The sequence below is a fragment of the Leptodactylus fuscus genome, chromosome 1 (genome assembly GCF_031893055.1).
Source record: "Leptodactylus fuscus isolate aLepFus1 chromosome 1, aLepFus1.hap2, whole genome shotgun sequence".
Taxonomy (NCBI): Eukaryota; Metazoa; Chordata; class Amphibia; order Anura; family Leptodactylidae; genus Leptodactylus; species Leptodactylus fuscus.
In genome coordinates this window covers 155525920-155543571 of record NC_134265.1, presented here as the reverse complement: position 1 = coordinate 155543571, position 17652 = coordinate 155525920, and the positions used below count along the sequence as shown (strand labels likewise).

Here is a 17652-nt window from a genome sequence, read left to right as displayed (position 1 = left end):
AGCATCTATCTACAAACATACTACATTCTACATTAAGAGCTTAGTAGTTCTAGAAATGTTTTCGTATGGATGAAGAGTTATGCTTCATGTATACAACTACGTATTATCAGTGTGCTAGCCGTATTTTTCACAGCTAGCACACTGACCAATTGTGTTCTATGGCCCTATATATGCGTTTTGTGCATATACACATGCACATAATAAGTATCTGGATGTTTGCCATTTGTGCCATACTTTGGAGTCTGTTTATTACCATCCAGTCTTTGGTTTGTGCAATGACACAATAGTGTGTAAAGTCCTTTTATATGTGTGGCATCATACCTAATAAAACTTTCTTTGAAAACATTTGATGTACATCTTACTCTGGTGTTTTGCACTACTCAATTTAGTGAGTATTCTCTAATAATATGCAATGATATGTGTAATGGTTTGGTGTATATACACATCTGTAGGAGACTTTCTCAATTGCGCTATTTCTTTGTGAGATTATTTAAAGTTATATCCATTTATATGTATGGCACTACAGTTATACTTTATGTAAATATCTGATATATAGATCATCAAATTCTGTGAGCAATTCTATTTATTGTATGGTATTCTGTCATGCAATGATCATAATAGGTCTTTGGAGTGTGGGAGGAAACCCATGCAAACACCGAGTGAACATGCAAACTCCTTGCAGATGTTGTCCTTGGCAGAATTCGAACCCAAGGACTCGAGCGCTGCAAGGAAACAGTGCTAGCCACTGAGCCACTGTGATCATGATATTTATGTATTATGCCTTTAATTTTGTGCCGTGTTTTGGATGGGACCTCGATTATGAATTGTGATTATTATTAGTTTTTAGCACTTAACGTTAAAATATTTATATTTTCCAATTATTTTTTTGTGTATGATTTCTTTGGTATAGTCATATAGGTTATTTAAAACAAAGGACAGGTTCCTATTCCTGTCTATTGTGTGGCCTGCGCTCACTGGAATAAATTAATAAGTCAATGGAGGCACATAGTATGAAATAGGACATTAACATCAGATAAGAGCAACAGACATTAACAGTAGTAGAGTGATGGATGTAGACGGTCATATGACAGATGTTTTCTTCTGTTTTGCCTGTGTTCTGACTGAAGAAAAAAAGTTTTGCATGCAGGACTTTTATTGTAAAAGTAGAAGTAGAAGACATGACTGAAGAAAAGTTCCCGTGACCCATTCCCTTTCAGTCTGAAACTCTGCCTAAATGAACATACAAGTGCAATATATGTAAAATGCCATAGAAAGCCTTGGCAGATACACATAGATTACTTCGATATATCAGCTCATGTCATTTTCTACTCGCTAGAAAGCATCAGTTACCAGATGTGGAGAAAAGCGTAGGTTTTATGTGGAAAGGTTACAGTGGCACACTTTCAGAAATTCCATTAGTCCTTGCCTGACAAGACTCTACACAGGCTGCTTGGTTGTCCGGGCCAGATAAGTCATCTGGCTCTCCAGTTCAGAAGGATGATGGAAGAGATGTGCCCTATACTAGGCTTAGAAAATATAGTCCATACAATATGCTTTCCATGTAAATTATGCCCAACAGATAACATGTAAAATGTTCCATACCGTAAAGATTTCCATTGACATTGTCTGTATTCTCCATGTCAGACATCAGGACGCTTAGCAAGAAAGGTGCTATACATTCAGTCCAATTTTACATGCAACCTGGAAGATAAAAAAGTAAAATAACTGTTAGCCAACATACACCTATACACACTGTACAGTAACCTTCATATAGCCTGACTAACAAGGCCAGAAGCCTTCAATAGCCAATAGCTTAATGCTTGTTTGGTTGAAAGCTATTCCTTGCATGTCCCTCATATACATGCATGCTCAGATCAGTCATTGTTTTATTGCATTACTGGCTACATAAGGATTGAAGGTTTTGCTATCCTCTTGACCAGAAATAGATATAAATAGATATATAAAATTGTGTCTCCTGATAGGACAGAGAATAAATCAATGGCATTTGGTAGAATAATTTTACTGAATGCACATTTTTTTTTTTCAGTTCACAAACTTTAATAGGAGCATAAATAACCAGAATTCAATCCCTGGAATCTTTATTTTATTTTTTTTCTACTGGCCATACTTGGACAAAATCCAAATGAAGATGGAATGGCATGCTAGAATGAGTACACAGTCCTTCAGCCATCACATGCTCCAGTTAAATGAGCAGAAACAGCGTTTTGCCAGAACCTAGAATACTAGAAAATTAGCACAACAGTAGAGTTAAGGTTGTATACTAAAATGGTGTCCTCCAAAGGCTCCGCTCAGAACACATTTTTAACATCTATTCAATGGATGTGGACAGATAGTCATCCATTTACACAGACATCGATGTTAAACAGAAAAAAAAATAATAATTGCTCAATTTGTGGTTATTTGCAAGCACTTTTTGAATGTTTTATTGGTAAATGTACCGCCACGCTTATTGTTTTTAAAGATCATTGTTCAAGATCAAGTTCATGTTGTCACTTCGAAAATTCAATAAAACGTTATTTACCCAAAAATCAGATCCATTTCCGTATTTTATTTTAGGTTTTATTTTTTGAAGGACACGATTTAAGAAAAAAAAAAAAAGCAGACAGTTTTTTTTCCCCATTTTGAAGTCTTGGTAAACGTCCGGATGTCGGTTTGCATGTGTCTAAATGGATGTAAAAAATATGGTGTGAATAGAGCTTAAAAATTACAGTGCAACAGTGGTCTCCGTTCTCAGCAAGTCTATGCAATCCTTCCGTGTTATACTATTGTCTGGATAAGTCTAGAAATTCCAGAGTTTGGAAGGAAGAATAAAAAGGTATGTGTGATATGTACATGCACTTGCTTGTTTCTATGTAAACACATCCAGGTTAGTAATTTCCATCTTTGTGGTACAGTGACACCAAGTGGATCGCTATATAATAGATTTTCAAGGCCTGTGATCTGATCGTATAGTAAAAGGATAACTATAACAATGGAAAAAGGCTGCTTGGGATGAAATTCACGTCTGCTCATGACAACAAACCCCCACAAGAAAAGTCACTGTATTGACCAAAACTAGAAAGTATCTACTTTAGCATAGTTACGTTCAACATATCTATTTGTTATGGTTGTGAAATTAAGGCCATATTTGGAAGACTGTGCCTTAATATGTAAAAATTTGATGTGATGTAAAAATATGGCTATGAAAACTAAGGTTATTTTGTGTAACATGCACATTCAGATTTATCAGTCTACTCTGCACCTCCACATACAATGACAGGAGGAATGTGCACATGGAATAGCAATTACTAAGATTCCTGTGAAGGGGTGGATACAGGTATAGGAACCCATCTTCAAAACACCCTCTGTCACTACACGCTACTGTCATACCTGCATGTTAATATTGCCTCAAGGCTAAAAGAACAGCAAGCAGTAACTGGCTGCCTATTATTGAAACTCCCTCCAAAATTGTTATAGGTAGAACATCACAATAGTATAGTGTAGTCCTGTGTTGAATGACACAAACCACCTAAAACTTATATGTGCAAAATTTAAATTGATTACAAAAGTTTAATAAAAGGTAGCTCATAAAACAGCTACAAAGTTCTGCTTTACTGTCCTGACATACTGTTCAGATGTTCCTTATTTAAAGAGGACCTTTCACCACTTGGGGCACATACAGTTTTGTATACCGCTAGAAAGCAGTCAGTGCGCTGAATTCAGCGCACTATCGGTTTTCATGTTCTGTTCCCCTGGTGAACAGCTATCAGTGCTGGTACCGTAGCTCTTCACCGTTAGAAGGGCATACCTGACAGTCAAGGACGCCATTCTTCACATCAGCGCCAATAGCGCTGTACTGTGAGAGTGGGGAGGAACACCTCCCTCCTCTCCTGATAGTACTCATCATAGACAAGTACTGGGGAGGCGTTCCTCCCCGCTCACACTGTACAGCGCTATTGGCGCTGATGTGAAGAATGGCGTCTGACTGACTGTCAGGATCGCCCTTCTGACTGTGAAGAGCTACGGTACTGGTACCAATAGCTCTTCACCCAGGGCACAGATCGGGAAAGCCGACAGTGCGCTGAATTCAGCACACTGACTGCTTTCTAGCTGTATATAAAACCGCATGTGCCCCAAGTGATGAAAGGTCCTCTTTAAGGTTCCATTTTCACCCTACTAACCTTTCTACTTCATTCTAAATGAATAAACTAGATAATTTAGGTTGGCTTTACATAGCCGTGTTCAGACTAGGAAACATGTTCTGTGTATTGGCTGTATTTACCTTCCTGACCACAGCCAAACTGAACTGACATATTGAGCTGTGGTTTGGCCAATTAATGCAACCGTATGTAGCCAGCCTATCGCTAGGTTTATACATGTACCAAGGTGTGTTGGAGGACCAGAACAACAGACAAGCAGACTACTAAAATAGACACATGAAATCTCGAGATCCCACTGACTACAACGGTCCATTGGGTTCCATTTTTTTTTAACAAAGCAAAAAAATAAAAAAAATCTGGTTATTTTAGGCAGACACTAAAGCAGAGTCCCCAAATGAAGGCTGATGCAGATGGAAATGTAGTCTTGCACACTATTTTTGGAACAAAATGAAAAAAAACAAAAAACTTTAAAAAGCAACACTCCTTGCAAAACTTATACAGTATGCTATGTCTAGTAAACAAAACAAATACATAAATATGTTCACTATATCACTTATATCCCAGGTAAGAGAATAAGAAGAGATTTTGGTTTTGGTAGACTCCCTTTAAAGGGGTTCTCCCATTTCAGCAGTTTGCCTGTAGTCTCTTTTCACTTCCTGTATTTCTCTCCCGCCCCCCTTCCAGCTTACTGAACAGGACACTATAGGGTATCACAACACTTATGCAGATCAGATTAATTAGTTAGTAAACTGCAATTAGCTGAACTGATTGTCCTGCGAAGAAAAGCGAGTGATGTCACTTGACCTATCACACAGGTCCAGCGTTATGGAAACGTTGTGTATACAATGGGAGGAATTAGGTCACATAGCAGGAAAACAAAGCAGCATTTCTAAAGCAATATATTTAGGAAAAGTATTCAATGTAATAAGCTACCAGTATAGATAGGATCCTTGAGATGGGAATACCCCTTTAAGCAAACATATTTTTCAGAATATGGATAATAAGGAAACACAATGTGTTAACAGATTTGCCATATTGTAACATTAAACGGGGTTGCTCAGTTGCAGATAAAGGTTTATTGTTTCAATAATAAAGTTCTACAATTTCCCCAATATACTTTCTGTATCAATTCCTCATGGTTTTCTAGATCTCTGTTTACTGTCATTCACTCTGTTTACTCCTAGTAGATAAAAATCAGTCCATGGTCATGTGATGGACACACAGGTGCACAGCTCGTTACCAGGCAGATGTCTGATTACTGTGCTGTGACCGTAATGAGCTGTGCACATGTGTGTCCATCACATGACCATGAAAAATTGTCTAACTTTTCACTTTACAAACACTAATGTGTGTCCGAAACTGGACAACCCCTTTAACTATGTAGATACTCCATTCTACAATACCTTGTTCACATTGAAAAGGACCTTTCACTACTTCCACAAACAAGTTCTTAGCATCTGTTTTAGTAGCCGCTCCACTGGGAAGGGTCAGGATATAGCAGGAAAGGGGCGTGATTTAGAGCTCCAATCAGAAGTGGACAGAGTCAGTGCTCAGACTCACACCTCTTGTCTGCTCCTGTCTGACACCGCCCTCCTGACAGTACACAGTTAAAATAGTTTGTGAGGCTCCACAACAAACAGCACAGTGGGGAGCAGAGAAGTAGGGGTGCTGGAAACTACCAGAAGAGAAAATGTTTCTTTTATGGCACCTCCTTCTCTTGGCCCAATTTTTGACTACCTCAGAAAACTCCTTAACGTTAAAGCCCCACGTAGAGGGCCGCAGAAAAGACCTACGGGAAAAAAACGCAAACAATTATACCTATAAGGAAACCTACAGGCGTTTCCGCAGGTATAATTGACATGCTGTGATTTCCAAAACGGAGACGGTTTTGGAAGTTGCAGCACTTCCACTACACATATTTTTCTGCAATGTATGGATAGGTTTCACTAGAATCCCATCCACTTTGCAGAAACTGTAAATCGCCACTTTTTTGCTGCAGCATTTACAACACGTGGGGCCCTGGCCTTAGGCCAAGCTCTATGTAGCAAGCCGTAACCAAAAACCGCTGTGTGAAAAACCACGGCATCATGGTTTTTCCCTCAGCGCTTTTCACAGTAAGGGCCCCTTCACACGGCGTAAGCACGCCGCTCATTTAGACACTTATACAAGTGTCCGAGCGCAGCGCCGTGCTCGGACACGTGTATACGTGTATAAATGAGCGGCGCGCTTACGCCGTGTGAAAGGGCCCTAAGGCCGCAGAGTTTTCTGCTGTGGCCTTTCTGCTTCAATTATACCTATACAGAAAACGCCAGCATTTGCGTAGGTTTCATTGACATGCTGTTTTTGAAATCGCAGCAATTCCGCTGAGGATATTTTTCTGTAGCTTTGCAGGAACTGTAAAAAGCTACATTTTTTGCAGATCAGATACAGCTAGGAAAATAAATAGAAAGATCACAAGATTAAATATCTGGGTATGGTTTTGTTTGTTGAATTTCAAAACAAAACCTGGAGCAATAAAAGTGGTTATACCGACATTCCAGGTAATGACATGCTACCGCAAAGACCGTTGCTAGGCAGTGACATGCTAAATCATAGCGAAACATACGGTGGGAGTCCTCCCTGCATTCCTCGCAACAGTCACACAGGTCTCACCTATCCAAAGGTCACATGAGTATACATCCTGCACCACAGCCCATGATCCATGGCAGAAAAACAGCCAAACCTACTGAACCTCAACTATTGAGGGTGCAGCCAAACATAAAGTTCACCACAGTACCAAAGGAAAAGGCCTTCTAATACACAGAGTCAACACCTCACCATTATTAGCTCTACATGCAAATGGAAACATTGAGATGTGAATACAATTGTATCCAGGCTAGACAAACTTCTGTGTGTTAAAGAGTAAACAGTTATAAGTTCTAGAATGTTTAATATAGTATAATTAATAAGAATTATATTTTGCTGTAGGTTTTCATAGGAATTCAATCACTGGCTTCTTGATGAATTACAGGACTTGTCAGCCATTTATAATGGAGTCGTCGGTTTGGCCTGCCAACTTTTTCCAGCTATCGAAATGGAAGGGCAAAAGTGATGTTGCCTTGGATCAAGGTTTTTTTTTTTGTTGGCCTGTCTTGGCAGCTGAAGGCAGGCTTATTATGCCATGTCAGAAGTTTTCTGAAATGGAAATTATAGCCAGAACTTTAGATTAATGCATTTTACCTAAACAGAAACATTGTAGCAGCGTGGACAAGAGGACAGAATAGCATCTCAGGCTCAGTTCACACCAGCGTTGGCTCTCCATTCCATGCGGAGACTAAAGTGCTGCTTTTCACTCATTTCGGGCAGAAACTGAGCAGACCCCGTTATAGTCTATATTATTTATTTATTTATTTATTTATTTATTTAATGCTTACTTGTATAGCACCATCTTATTCCACAGCGCTTTTCAGACATTGACAGTCCCCAAGCGGACCCACTAAATACTGATGTGAAACTAGCCTCAGAACAAAAAGACCCATCTCAATCCTCTGCCCCTAAATTAGGATAAATCAAATAGTTTTTTTTTTTCTAGATATGGCTATGGATAGAGAGCCATGTTACATGAAGGAAGGTGTGATATATGTACATAATCTCTTGCGTCACCCCATAAATTGTAAGCTCTTGTGATCAGGGCCCTCACTCCTATTGTGCAACTTGATAATTGATTAGATTGGTAAGGTCTATTCATGAACTCTAAAGTGCAGTGGAGTATGTGTGTGCCATACCAATAAAATACTATAAAAAAAGATATCAAATTACAGATGCAAATAACAGGAATACTGCATGTAAAATACAGGGAACAGAAAGCAAAATATTTACTTGAAAAGTAAATTCACTTAAAAGTATTTCACTTGCATTAATTCAATAAGAATCTTGTGTGTCATATCTTGCAAATGCAGTGTAAATGCTGTATACAGGATGTAACTTTTTTTTCCTGCCAGTAGAGGGCAGAACAGACTTTTTAAAAAAATAACTAAAACTAAGAGGTACTGTAACACCAAAAACTATTTGCAGTTTTAATTAAAGATGTAAAGGTTAAATGTAATTGTTATATAATTCTAATCTCCCCCCTGCAGCAAAAAGCATCTGTGATGCAGAACACCATCCTAAATAACAATGAGGGTGATCATACAATTCCAGACTAATAGGTTACTTCATCTGATGTCATAGGGTCTGTCTAGGCAGGACTACATCAACACAAACGCTCACGTGGGTGGATAACGCATTCATGGATAAAGTAAAATGCTGGTAGACTAGTGCACACACCCTAGATTGTGTAAATGTACCTGTCCACAATGGCAACTTAGGACTTGTAAATTGTACCTTACACTGATGCTAGCAATTGTTTTGTCTACAGATCAAACATATGAGATTGTACCCACGGTTTGTCTGGATGCTCTTGAATAAACAGGTAACTGAGGTATGCCAGTTTTGTACTAGAATACATAAAATACAGCCCTATCAGACAGACCCAGTCATACATATGCATGATGTATAACAGGGTACCGACTAGGATTTACCATTAGATAAAGGTCCAAGCTTAACAGTGGGCGTACACGTCCAATATTTACCTTATTTTTCAGACGGTAAGACACGTCTGACTATATGATGCACCCTAGGTTTAGACAAAAAAAAAAAAAAAAAAAATAGAAAAAAAAAATATTTTATATTAATTTCCCTTTCCCCAGTAGTGAAATGAAGTAGCAGGGCCAATGTGACTACTGATTTATACTCTGTTGGGTCATTATACTCTGCAGGAGGGCTAACATGGCATTACGCAGAGTGGGGGTGAACCAAGGTGCTTTATAGTTTGTACTATTATACTACGGTATGTAGGGCACCAGGGAGAATTAGAGATTTTGGGTGAACTAACATGGCATTATACTGTAGGTAGGAACATTATACAGTGGGGGAGTACTAAGGAGCTTTATACTGTGGGGGGCATTAACAAGTATTATACAGTGTAAGGGAGCACTAATAGGGTATTATTCTCTATGTAATGTCCCATTCATGGCCTCCACATGTTATAATGAACAACTGATGTCTTCCCATGCAGTTCATTTCCCAACTGCTGTCCCCTCAGTCCAGATACCTTACAACAGTGTCCGTAATAAAAATAAAATGCACTGCTTAACCTTGCCGCACCTTTTTTTGTTGCTCATTTTTGCTTTTTTACAACCCTCTTACAAACACCATAATTTTTTTTTTGTTTACAGAGCTTTATAAGGCTACTGTCCTGTGATGAAATAATGCTGTGAATACAGGACAATAGGCCTGTGCTTGCTCTGGAGTTTACAGCACTATTAAATTACCAATCCAAATAAAGTCATGTGTCCTGGTTCTTGTCGGTATGTAAATTAGTTCTCTTGCAGCACTAGTGGTAGGCCCCAGCACTCAAACAGCACTGGGGGTGTCGCCAATGCAGCGAGAGAACTCTCTCCAACACCACTTCTTCTTCTACAGCACTGTCATCTTCAGCCTCTTCTTCCATTGGTGGCCTGTAACTTCTAAGGTCTCCAGCCTTGGACAGAGCAGACTGCGCATGCCCATAGGCCACGAGAAAATGGCCGCTTGCATAGTATTGTAAGCGGCCACTTTCTCGGGGCCTGTGGGCATGCGCAGTCTGCTCTGCCCAAGGCCAGAGGCCTAGAAGTAAGAAGACACTGCCGGAAGAAGAGAATGAAGAGGCCGTTCTTGACGAAGATGGAGACAGCAGTGGAGAGAGTTTTCTCGCAGCATTGGGGACGCCCGCAGTGCTGTTTGAGCGCTGGGGCCCGCCCCCAGTGCTGCGAGAGAGCTAATTTGCATACAAAGAGAAACCGGAATTGTAGGCGAATGGCGGCGCAGAGAAGACGACGAAAGGTAGGAGAGGAATAACCTTTTTTATGGCTATTCCGATGTGGTACTTAGAAAAAATGTCGTCTGAATGATAGGATCCCTTTAAAAGGGGTTGTCCAGGAATCTCCGTACTTGGGTAGGAGGCTGAGGAAGGTGAAATCTATAAAAGGGAAAAGAAAAATTATATTCACGTGTCCCCAGCATTCCAGTGTGTCAGCAGACTAATGGAAAGGACCTGTGATGTATGTGAGTGATGTCACTGAACCCTATTCTGCGACCGCTGAAGTTGCTGATTGGCCGTAGCGGTCCCTTGCGTCATAGACTTCCGTTAGAACAAGCCCTGGTATGCGCTGGACTTAATAGCAGTAATGGACACTGAAGCAACAGGGACAGGTGAGTGCGACTGAACTAAATGAAAGTAGTCCTGTAGAAAAACAAATCATGAAAATCAGAAGTAATAGTGCATCTAAAAAACTTAGAATATCATCAAAAAGTTATGGACTCTTGCTCAGTGGTCAAAGGTGTTTTCAGATGAAAGTAAATTTTGCGCTTCATTTGGACGGTCCCAGAGTCTGGAGGCAGAGTGGAGAGGCTGCTGTACACAATCCAAGCTGCTTGAGGTCTAGTGTGAAGTTTCCACAATCACTGATGGTTTGGTGAGCCATGTCATCTGCTGGTGCAGGTCCACTGTGTTTTATAAAGACCAAAGTCAGTGCAGCCATCTACCAGGAAATTCTAGAGCACTTCATGCTTCCCTCTGCCCACAAGCTTTTTGGAGATGGAATTGTCATTTTCCAACAGGACTTGGCACCTGTCCACACTGCCAAAAGTACCAAGACCTGGTAGAATATCCACAATATCACTGTGCTTGATAGTCCAGCAAACTCGTCTGACCTTAACCCCATAGAGACTCTATAGGGTATTGACAAAGACAAAAAGAGAAACACCGAGCGCCAAATATGGTGTAGTATTTTCACACGTGGATATTTTTCGTGTAGAAGACCAATTGGCCTCTTACCTTCTCATGTTGTGAAACGTCACAACATCAAATTAGACCAATAGTATTGACCGTGGTGGCAGCACCTGTCCCCCTTCTTGTGAACCAAGGTACACAGCTGTAGTAAAGGATAGAGTCCCTCAGGGTCAAAACCCAACCGGGCGTGGAGGCACAAGGGAAAGTGCGCACAAAACCAACGATCAGCCCACAAACCTCCAATAGGTTTATTCTTTAAAATACAAGCACAACGCGTTTCGGGCTATCCGCCCTTCTTCAGGTGCAATTAAAACTTCTTACTCAGGTATATAAACATAGTATCTCTATCTGCTCCGGGATCCCGGTGGATTTTCTGACAGAAAATTCTGTCTCCTCCACCGGGATCCCGGAGCAGATAGAGATACTATGTTTATATACCTGGGTTGGGTTTTGACCCTGAGGGACTCTATAGGGTATTGTCATGAGGAAGATGAGAGACCCCAGACCCAACAATGCAGACGAGCTGACAGCTGCTATCATACAACCTGGGCTCCCATAACCCTTTTGCAGTGCCACAGGCTGATCGCCTCCATGCTACATTGCCGCATTGATGCAGTCATTCATGCAAATGGAGCCTCGGCCAAGTATTGAGGACATTTACTGTACAGACTTTTCATTTGGACAACATTTCTGTGTTAATTTTTTTTACAGTTGGTTTTATATAATCTAATTTTCTGAATTATTTTTGGGTTTTCCTTGGCTGTAAGCCATAATAATCAACATTAATAGAAAGAAACCCTGGAAAAAGTTCACTCTGTAATAACTCAATATAATATTTGAATTGAATTACTAAAAAAATAAAAAAATTTTCTAATTTATTGAGATGCATTACAGTAGTATATGGCTGAATACAGCAGCACCCACTATGATACACCGAAGATATTTAGCACAGAATTGCAGCAGAACTGGACCTCTGGGCTAACATGATTTTATCACAAAAGCAGGTGAATTGAATGAAGACAAACACAGAATTGTATTAGTCTAGTCAGTGCAGTTTCGGAATTCTTTCTCCTCTCTCCCTCCCTCTGTTTAGGTGTATCTTGGACTAATGATATTTATGATGGTCTGAGATGTTTTCTCTTAACATAATATGAGAGAATGTTATTTAACAACCTGTCCAATCACCCTTGTCACTAAGCCTTGTTTGTAGCCTCGTGCATACTTTGTATACTTGTAATGCCTTTACATGTGACATGATAAACATGGAGCTAGGTTAATGATATGTACCTGTCATGAAATAATTACAAGTAAGCCCATACAGTAAATCTGTATCAAAGCTTGTCCACTGTCACTCATGCATGGATGTCACTCATGCACACTATTGCTCCATTCAGTGTCATTGTTGGAGATACCTGTGGAGTATACTCAGTTATCTTTGTTTCTCAAGGGCCAATCCCACACCATTTAGCAGTAGTATTTTACTTATTTCTCTGAAGTTGGTTCACACCCAAACAACAGAGAGGCGACCACTAAAACACATGTTTTCCTATGTTAAAGTGAGTAATGTGGGTGTGAGAATTCTTTGGGACAGATTTAGGGTTTATTTCACTCAGTGGGATTTCTATATATTAGTAATTCTTTTTCCCTTCATTGGGTTTATGCCCATTTGTGTATGTGCTACTTTTTGATATAATGGGTTTTATATAGATTCACACTACCATTCTTCAAATGTCCATTGCTCTCATCCATCACAGCATGGATGACGGAAGCTTTCTTCAGTCATTTTTTTCTTTACTTCACTGATGGAAGAAAGACGTAGTGTATGCAGAACTGTTCTTCCATTACAAGAGTATACATACCCAACAGAAGACATAATGCAGTCCATCACATTGTTTACATTATACAGTCAATGGCAACGGACACAGAGGGGACAATTGACATTAATAAGCAGTTTTTCCACTCTAATTCACTATATGCATGCAACTACTGTAGAGAGACAAAGATGTGAACACTGTACTTTAATCTAGCAAATACAATGCACTATATAGTTAAAAAGTATTACTATAATGCAGCAATCTGACAGTTCAATGAACTTATTATGCACATACTCAATTATAAAATTAGATAATTAAGTGTTAATTGTAGTTATTACCTATAGTTAGAATTGGTCATTGTGAAAATGGAATATCAATCAGGAGACACAGCACTATGAATATATTGTGATGTGGCTTTGCCAAGCTTGCGAGCCTATTCCAAAACTTTTGACAAAATGTTTACTGTAACAGATTAAAGTTCAAAATATTAAAAATCACCTTTTCTAGTTGGGTGCAATATTTGTAAAGACAGACGATTGCCAACCTGCTATGAGCTATAGTTGCATCACCAAAACATTTGGTCAGCTGTACATAATGCTACTTCCATCAAGATGAAAACTACCAAAACCAATTATATTATAAATAACTGTATTGTTTGTATAATCTGTGTAACTCCTTAACATAGCTGAAAGTGCTGCTGCTTCTGACATTTATCTGACAGCATAATGCCTCTAGCTGCGACACCCTCTGCTCTGTAGTGTCCCTCTCAGCTTTTACCACTCTCTTTTCTCAGTGTTGATTCAAATCAAAATCACAATCAATTGAATATTTTTCCTAGTTTACAATTAAAGAGGACCTTTCAGGTTTTGACAGTCTGTGAGGAACGCCCCTCCTGACAGAGTCCATAGAGCTGTACTGTCAGAGGGGGTGTTCCTTACCGCCAAGCAATGACACTGAGCAGTGAGGAACATTTGCCCCCCCCCCCCCCAGATAGTCACAAAAGAGAAGCCAGCGATTCCATTTCCTATAAACGTATATATGTAACAAACTATGAATCTAATAATATAATGCTAATAATTGTATAATATAATTAAAATAAGCATATACAGCAGCTTGACTCTACAACAATGGTAAGTATCACTTTCTTTGGTTTGTTTTTGTTTACCCCATTCTTGGCCCCTTCTGGGTTTCCAGAGATCCAAGAGAAGCTCCTTCACTACCACACAAAACAGTGTATATAAACGTGCATCATGTCACCTATGAAACAACTGATCAGTCACCAGAGTAACACGTTTCCTTATACTTTCTTTCAATGCTCTTCAGTGGTAAAAACAGTAAGAATCCAAAATGAAATCTACATATTTAGCAGAGCTGAGGATCACTAACACACTTGTTATTTGGAACAGATCTTATCCACACGTTATATACAGTTTTATACGGACTACAGGTACAGTATACCTAATCCATCTTGATTTCTCTTAATGTATGTAGCCCACAAATCATAAATGGCATAGTCTGCAGTGTTATAAGCAGTTTCTAAGCAATGCTTGGACAAGGAATTTTCTGCATATTATCTACAGAAGATATCTGTAGGGATTGTGAAGACGCCATTCCCTGATATTTACTGTAATACTGACATGAACACATTTAAAACTGCATACAGACCAGATATAGTGACAATTTAGGCAATTCAAGACGAACTGTTCTACATGCAGTCCGGACTCTTACCTGGAAAGGACGTGTTCACTTGATATGGGTAAGAAATAGAGCATTACCAGTAAGGTGCAACATGACTCCAAGTAACACCACGAATGAAGATCTTAAATACACAGCAGCAGTTCCAGCTTGCTACTAAGTTTAGCTGAGAGGCATCCCACATCCAAAACGTCGCTGGTCTATGCACAGATGATGACAGCCAGAGTAAAGTAGAAGGCAGGGAAGAAATCCTTATACCTCCAGGATAACCTGTCAAATGTCACCGAGTGGTCAGTGTACAGGTGACTTCCTTTTTGGCTCAGTAGTACATGTAAGAAAACAGCTGGTGGAAATGCAGGACATTCCTGTACAACAGCTCCTCACCTTTGGCGGAGTACATGCCATTACAGTGTCACAATCCTTCACACTCCCTAGCTGTTCATTAACTGTGCAGTATGTGAGCCACAGGCAGACACTGAACCCTAAGCCTGACACTAAGCACATACACCTTCCTGTTCCTCAGATCACTTGTCATTGACATTTGGCTTTCTAAATCTGCTGACAACAGAAGCTGAATGTTGTCAGAGTTTATATCATGTTCATACAATGCAGATTAAATATGAGAATAAGATTGACAGCTATGGATGGATTATGTGGATCCTGTGACTACACACCCCTACCTGAGCTAAAAACACCTGCTGATAGCATTTAGTTACTTCCATTAAGAAGAGACACATGAAGAATATATATATATATAATTTACAGCAAAAAGTCATTGCGGGAAATTCAATTTTACTACAACCTATATTGGCTTCATTTGTTCTATAATGTTTGATAGATGCATCGAAAGTTATCCGACACATTCAGTCCTCAAACATTGCTCCACTTTTTATGCTATACACTAACAGTAGTGAGTTTATGGCAATTAGTGTCACATTGAAAGAGTTGCAGTTGAGAAATAATGAGCCCACTATTGAATTGGAGAGAGCGGTGCAGAGTTTAAAAAAAAAAAAATACTTAAAAATAATTGAATTTAAAAAAAGCCACAAATTCCTGCTGTGTGTGTAAAAAGAGATTCAACTTCAACATTTAAAGCTAAAGAGCCACAAACATTGCAGAAAAAAAGTGTTGCATTTGTTTGTTCCGCTGTTAAATCTATAGGAAAACCATTTTCAATTCCACAGCTGTGATCTGTTTTTTTCGCCCACTATATGTGTATGAGGAGATTAAATGACACTTTATTCACTTTTATGGCACTGAAAAAAGCCAAGCAGCATTTTGACAGCATGTAGAGCCTAAAGCATATTTCCAGGCCCTTGGACACCATATATACATTCTGGGTATATGGGCAATGAAGCCTGACTGGCAGCCCTTATTCATCTAGATACAGATCAGGGAGAAGTCTCTGTATGAACAGGGTAACAGAAGAGAAAAGCTGTGTTTCCTCTCACAGGTAGAGCACTGTAGCAGACCGTTACCCATAAGGGTATATATGGCCTAACACATCAGTCCAACTTTTGTCCGCTATTAAATTTCAACAGAAAAAAAAAAACAAACTATTGCTTTGGTTGAAACCGTTTTGGCCATTGTTTTAGCTGCCAATGACAAACTTTCAGTCTGGAGAAAAGTTCTAAATTGGTAGTTTCTAGTCTATAAACCATCTTTCCATAAAAAAACAATCCCAGAAAGACTGTTCTCTCTTTATCCAGCATCAATGAAGACATACGATAGACTAACAAATCAAATCACTAGACCATCCATTGAATGACTTTCCAACCTCAAACCTACTGTCTAATGTGTATGGCCATTTTTAGATTTAACGGATTCCCCCCCCCTCCCTCCTTTTTGCTTCAGTTGGGCTAACAATGGAATGGCTGCGTATTCCTTGTAGAATTTCGGCATAGATGATTTGCATGTTGAAAGTTGGCAGCGTAATACAGTACATGCTAAGTAGGTGACACTTTCAAAATCTGAACAAATTGAGGAAAAATTAACCCATTAGTAAAGATTTTACTACAGATTTGTTGCAGAACTACAAATCCATGCAGACAATACACATTCATTTTCATGCCCATACAATAGCAGTGCCGTGGTTCTCTACTATACCATACATAGATTTTAGACTTTGTATTTGTTCTTTACCCTGTGTATTCAAGATATAGTACAGAAGCATGACAAGGAGCAGAATGCTATAGTAAGAGTAAGGTTTCCTTCACACACGCACACTCTTTTGTGTCTTTTTTTACTTGTATAAGCCATTCTTAGTAAATTCCCCACAGTGTTTTTACAACACCAGTCAGTTCCCCTACTGGCACAAAACGCGCCAAAATCAGGTCTCTTAATTCTGATGTAGATTTCAGGTACAGCAGTTTTTAGCCTGAGTTATATTAAATCTTTCAGGCATAGACATTGCCTTGATGTCAACACCACTCTGCCTACTGTCTTAAAAAGTATCAAGCAGTGCAGAAAATGGACAAAGAGGGACATCTTTGGTGTAGAAGTGACGCATTGCCCCAATTTACACCAGCTTTCTGTGTAGGTAAAATTACAATACAGTACTTGAGAAAAAGCAATTCTCCAGCAAAAAAATATAAAATTTAACTTTTACTTGAAATGATTAAAAAGAGACATACAAAAAAGTGGATCCATACATAAAAAACAACAAGCTTACGCGTTTCGGGACGTAGATTTCATTCCCTTAGTCATAGCTTTGACTAAGGGAATGAACTCTACGTCCCGAAACGCATAAGCTTGTTTGTTTTTATGTATGGATCCACTTTTTTGTATGTCTCTTTTTAATCATTTCAAGTAAAATTTTATATTTTTTGCTGGAGAATTGCTTTTTCTCAAGTCTTGTTAATATTAACTCCATGCCACAGTCCGGGTCCGGAGCTCTCTCCGTGCAATACACAGTTCATGCTCGTTCACATCCATATGTGTATCAGGTCTAGTGGTGGAGCTTCACCAGTTTGTTTCTATGAATACCATACAGTATCTGGAGGAATAAAAAATAAGGAATAAAAAAAACAAACAAAAAAAAAAACACCGTGTGTAAAATTACTTTTAATAATTTTTCATGTTTCTTTAAGCCCACTGGGGACTGACCTTTTCTGTGAACATGATAAATGCAATT

At 39.2% G+C, this 17652-nt stretch overlaps 1 protein-coding gene across 3 annotated transcripts in view; it reads right to left on the bottom strand.

Moving 5' to 3' along the window:
- Window positions 1–17652, bottom strand: part of KANK1 (KN motif and ankyrin repeat domains 1) — a 151858-nt gene that overhangs the window by 56427 nt on the left and 77779 nt on the right. For 2 of the 3 annotated variants that reach the window (XM_075278811.1, XM_075278826.1), the window contains exons 1-2: window positions 14553–14994; window positions 1603–1701 (exon numbers count right to left, since the gene is read on the bottom strand). In XM_075278811.1, coding sequence (XP_075134912.1) covers window positions 1603–1648 — 46 coding nt within the window. In that variant the 5' untranslated portion in view covers window positions 1649–1701; window positions 14553–14994. Of the gene's footprint in view, window positions 1–1602; window positions 1702–14552; window positions 14995–17652 lie in introns of those variants that run through there. The other variant, XM_075278819.1, reaches the window with a different exon arrangement.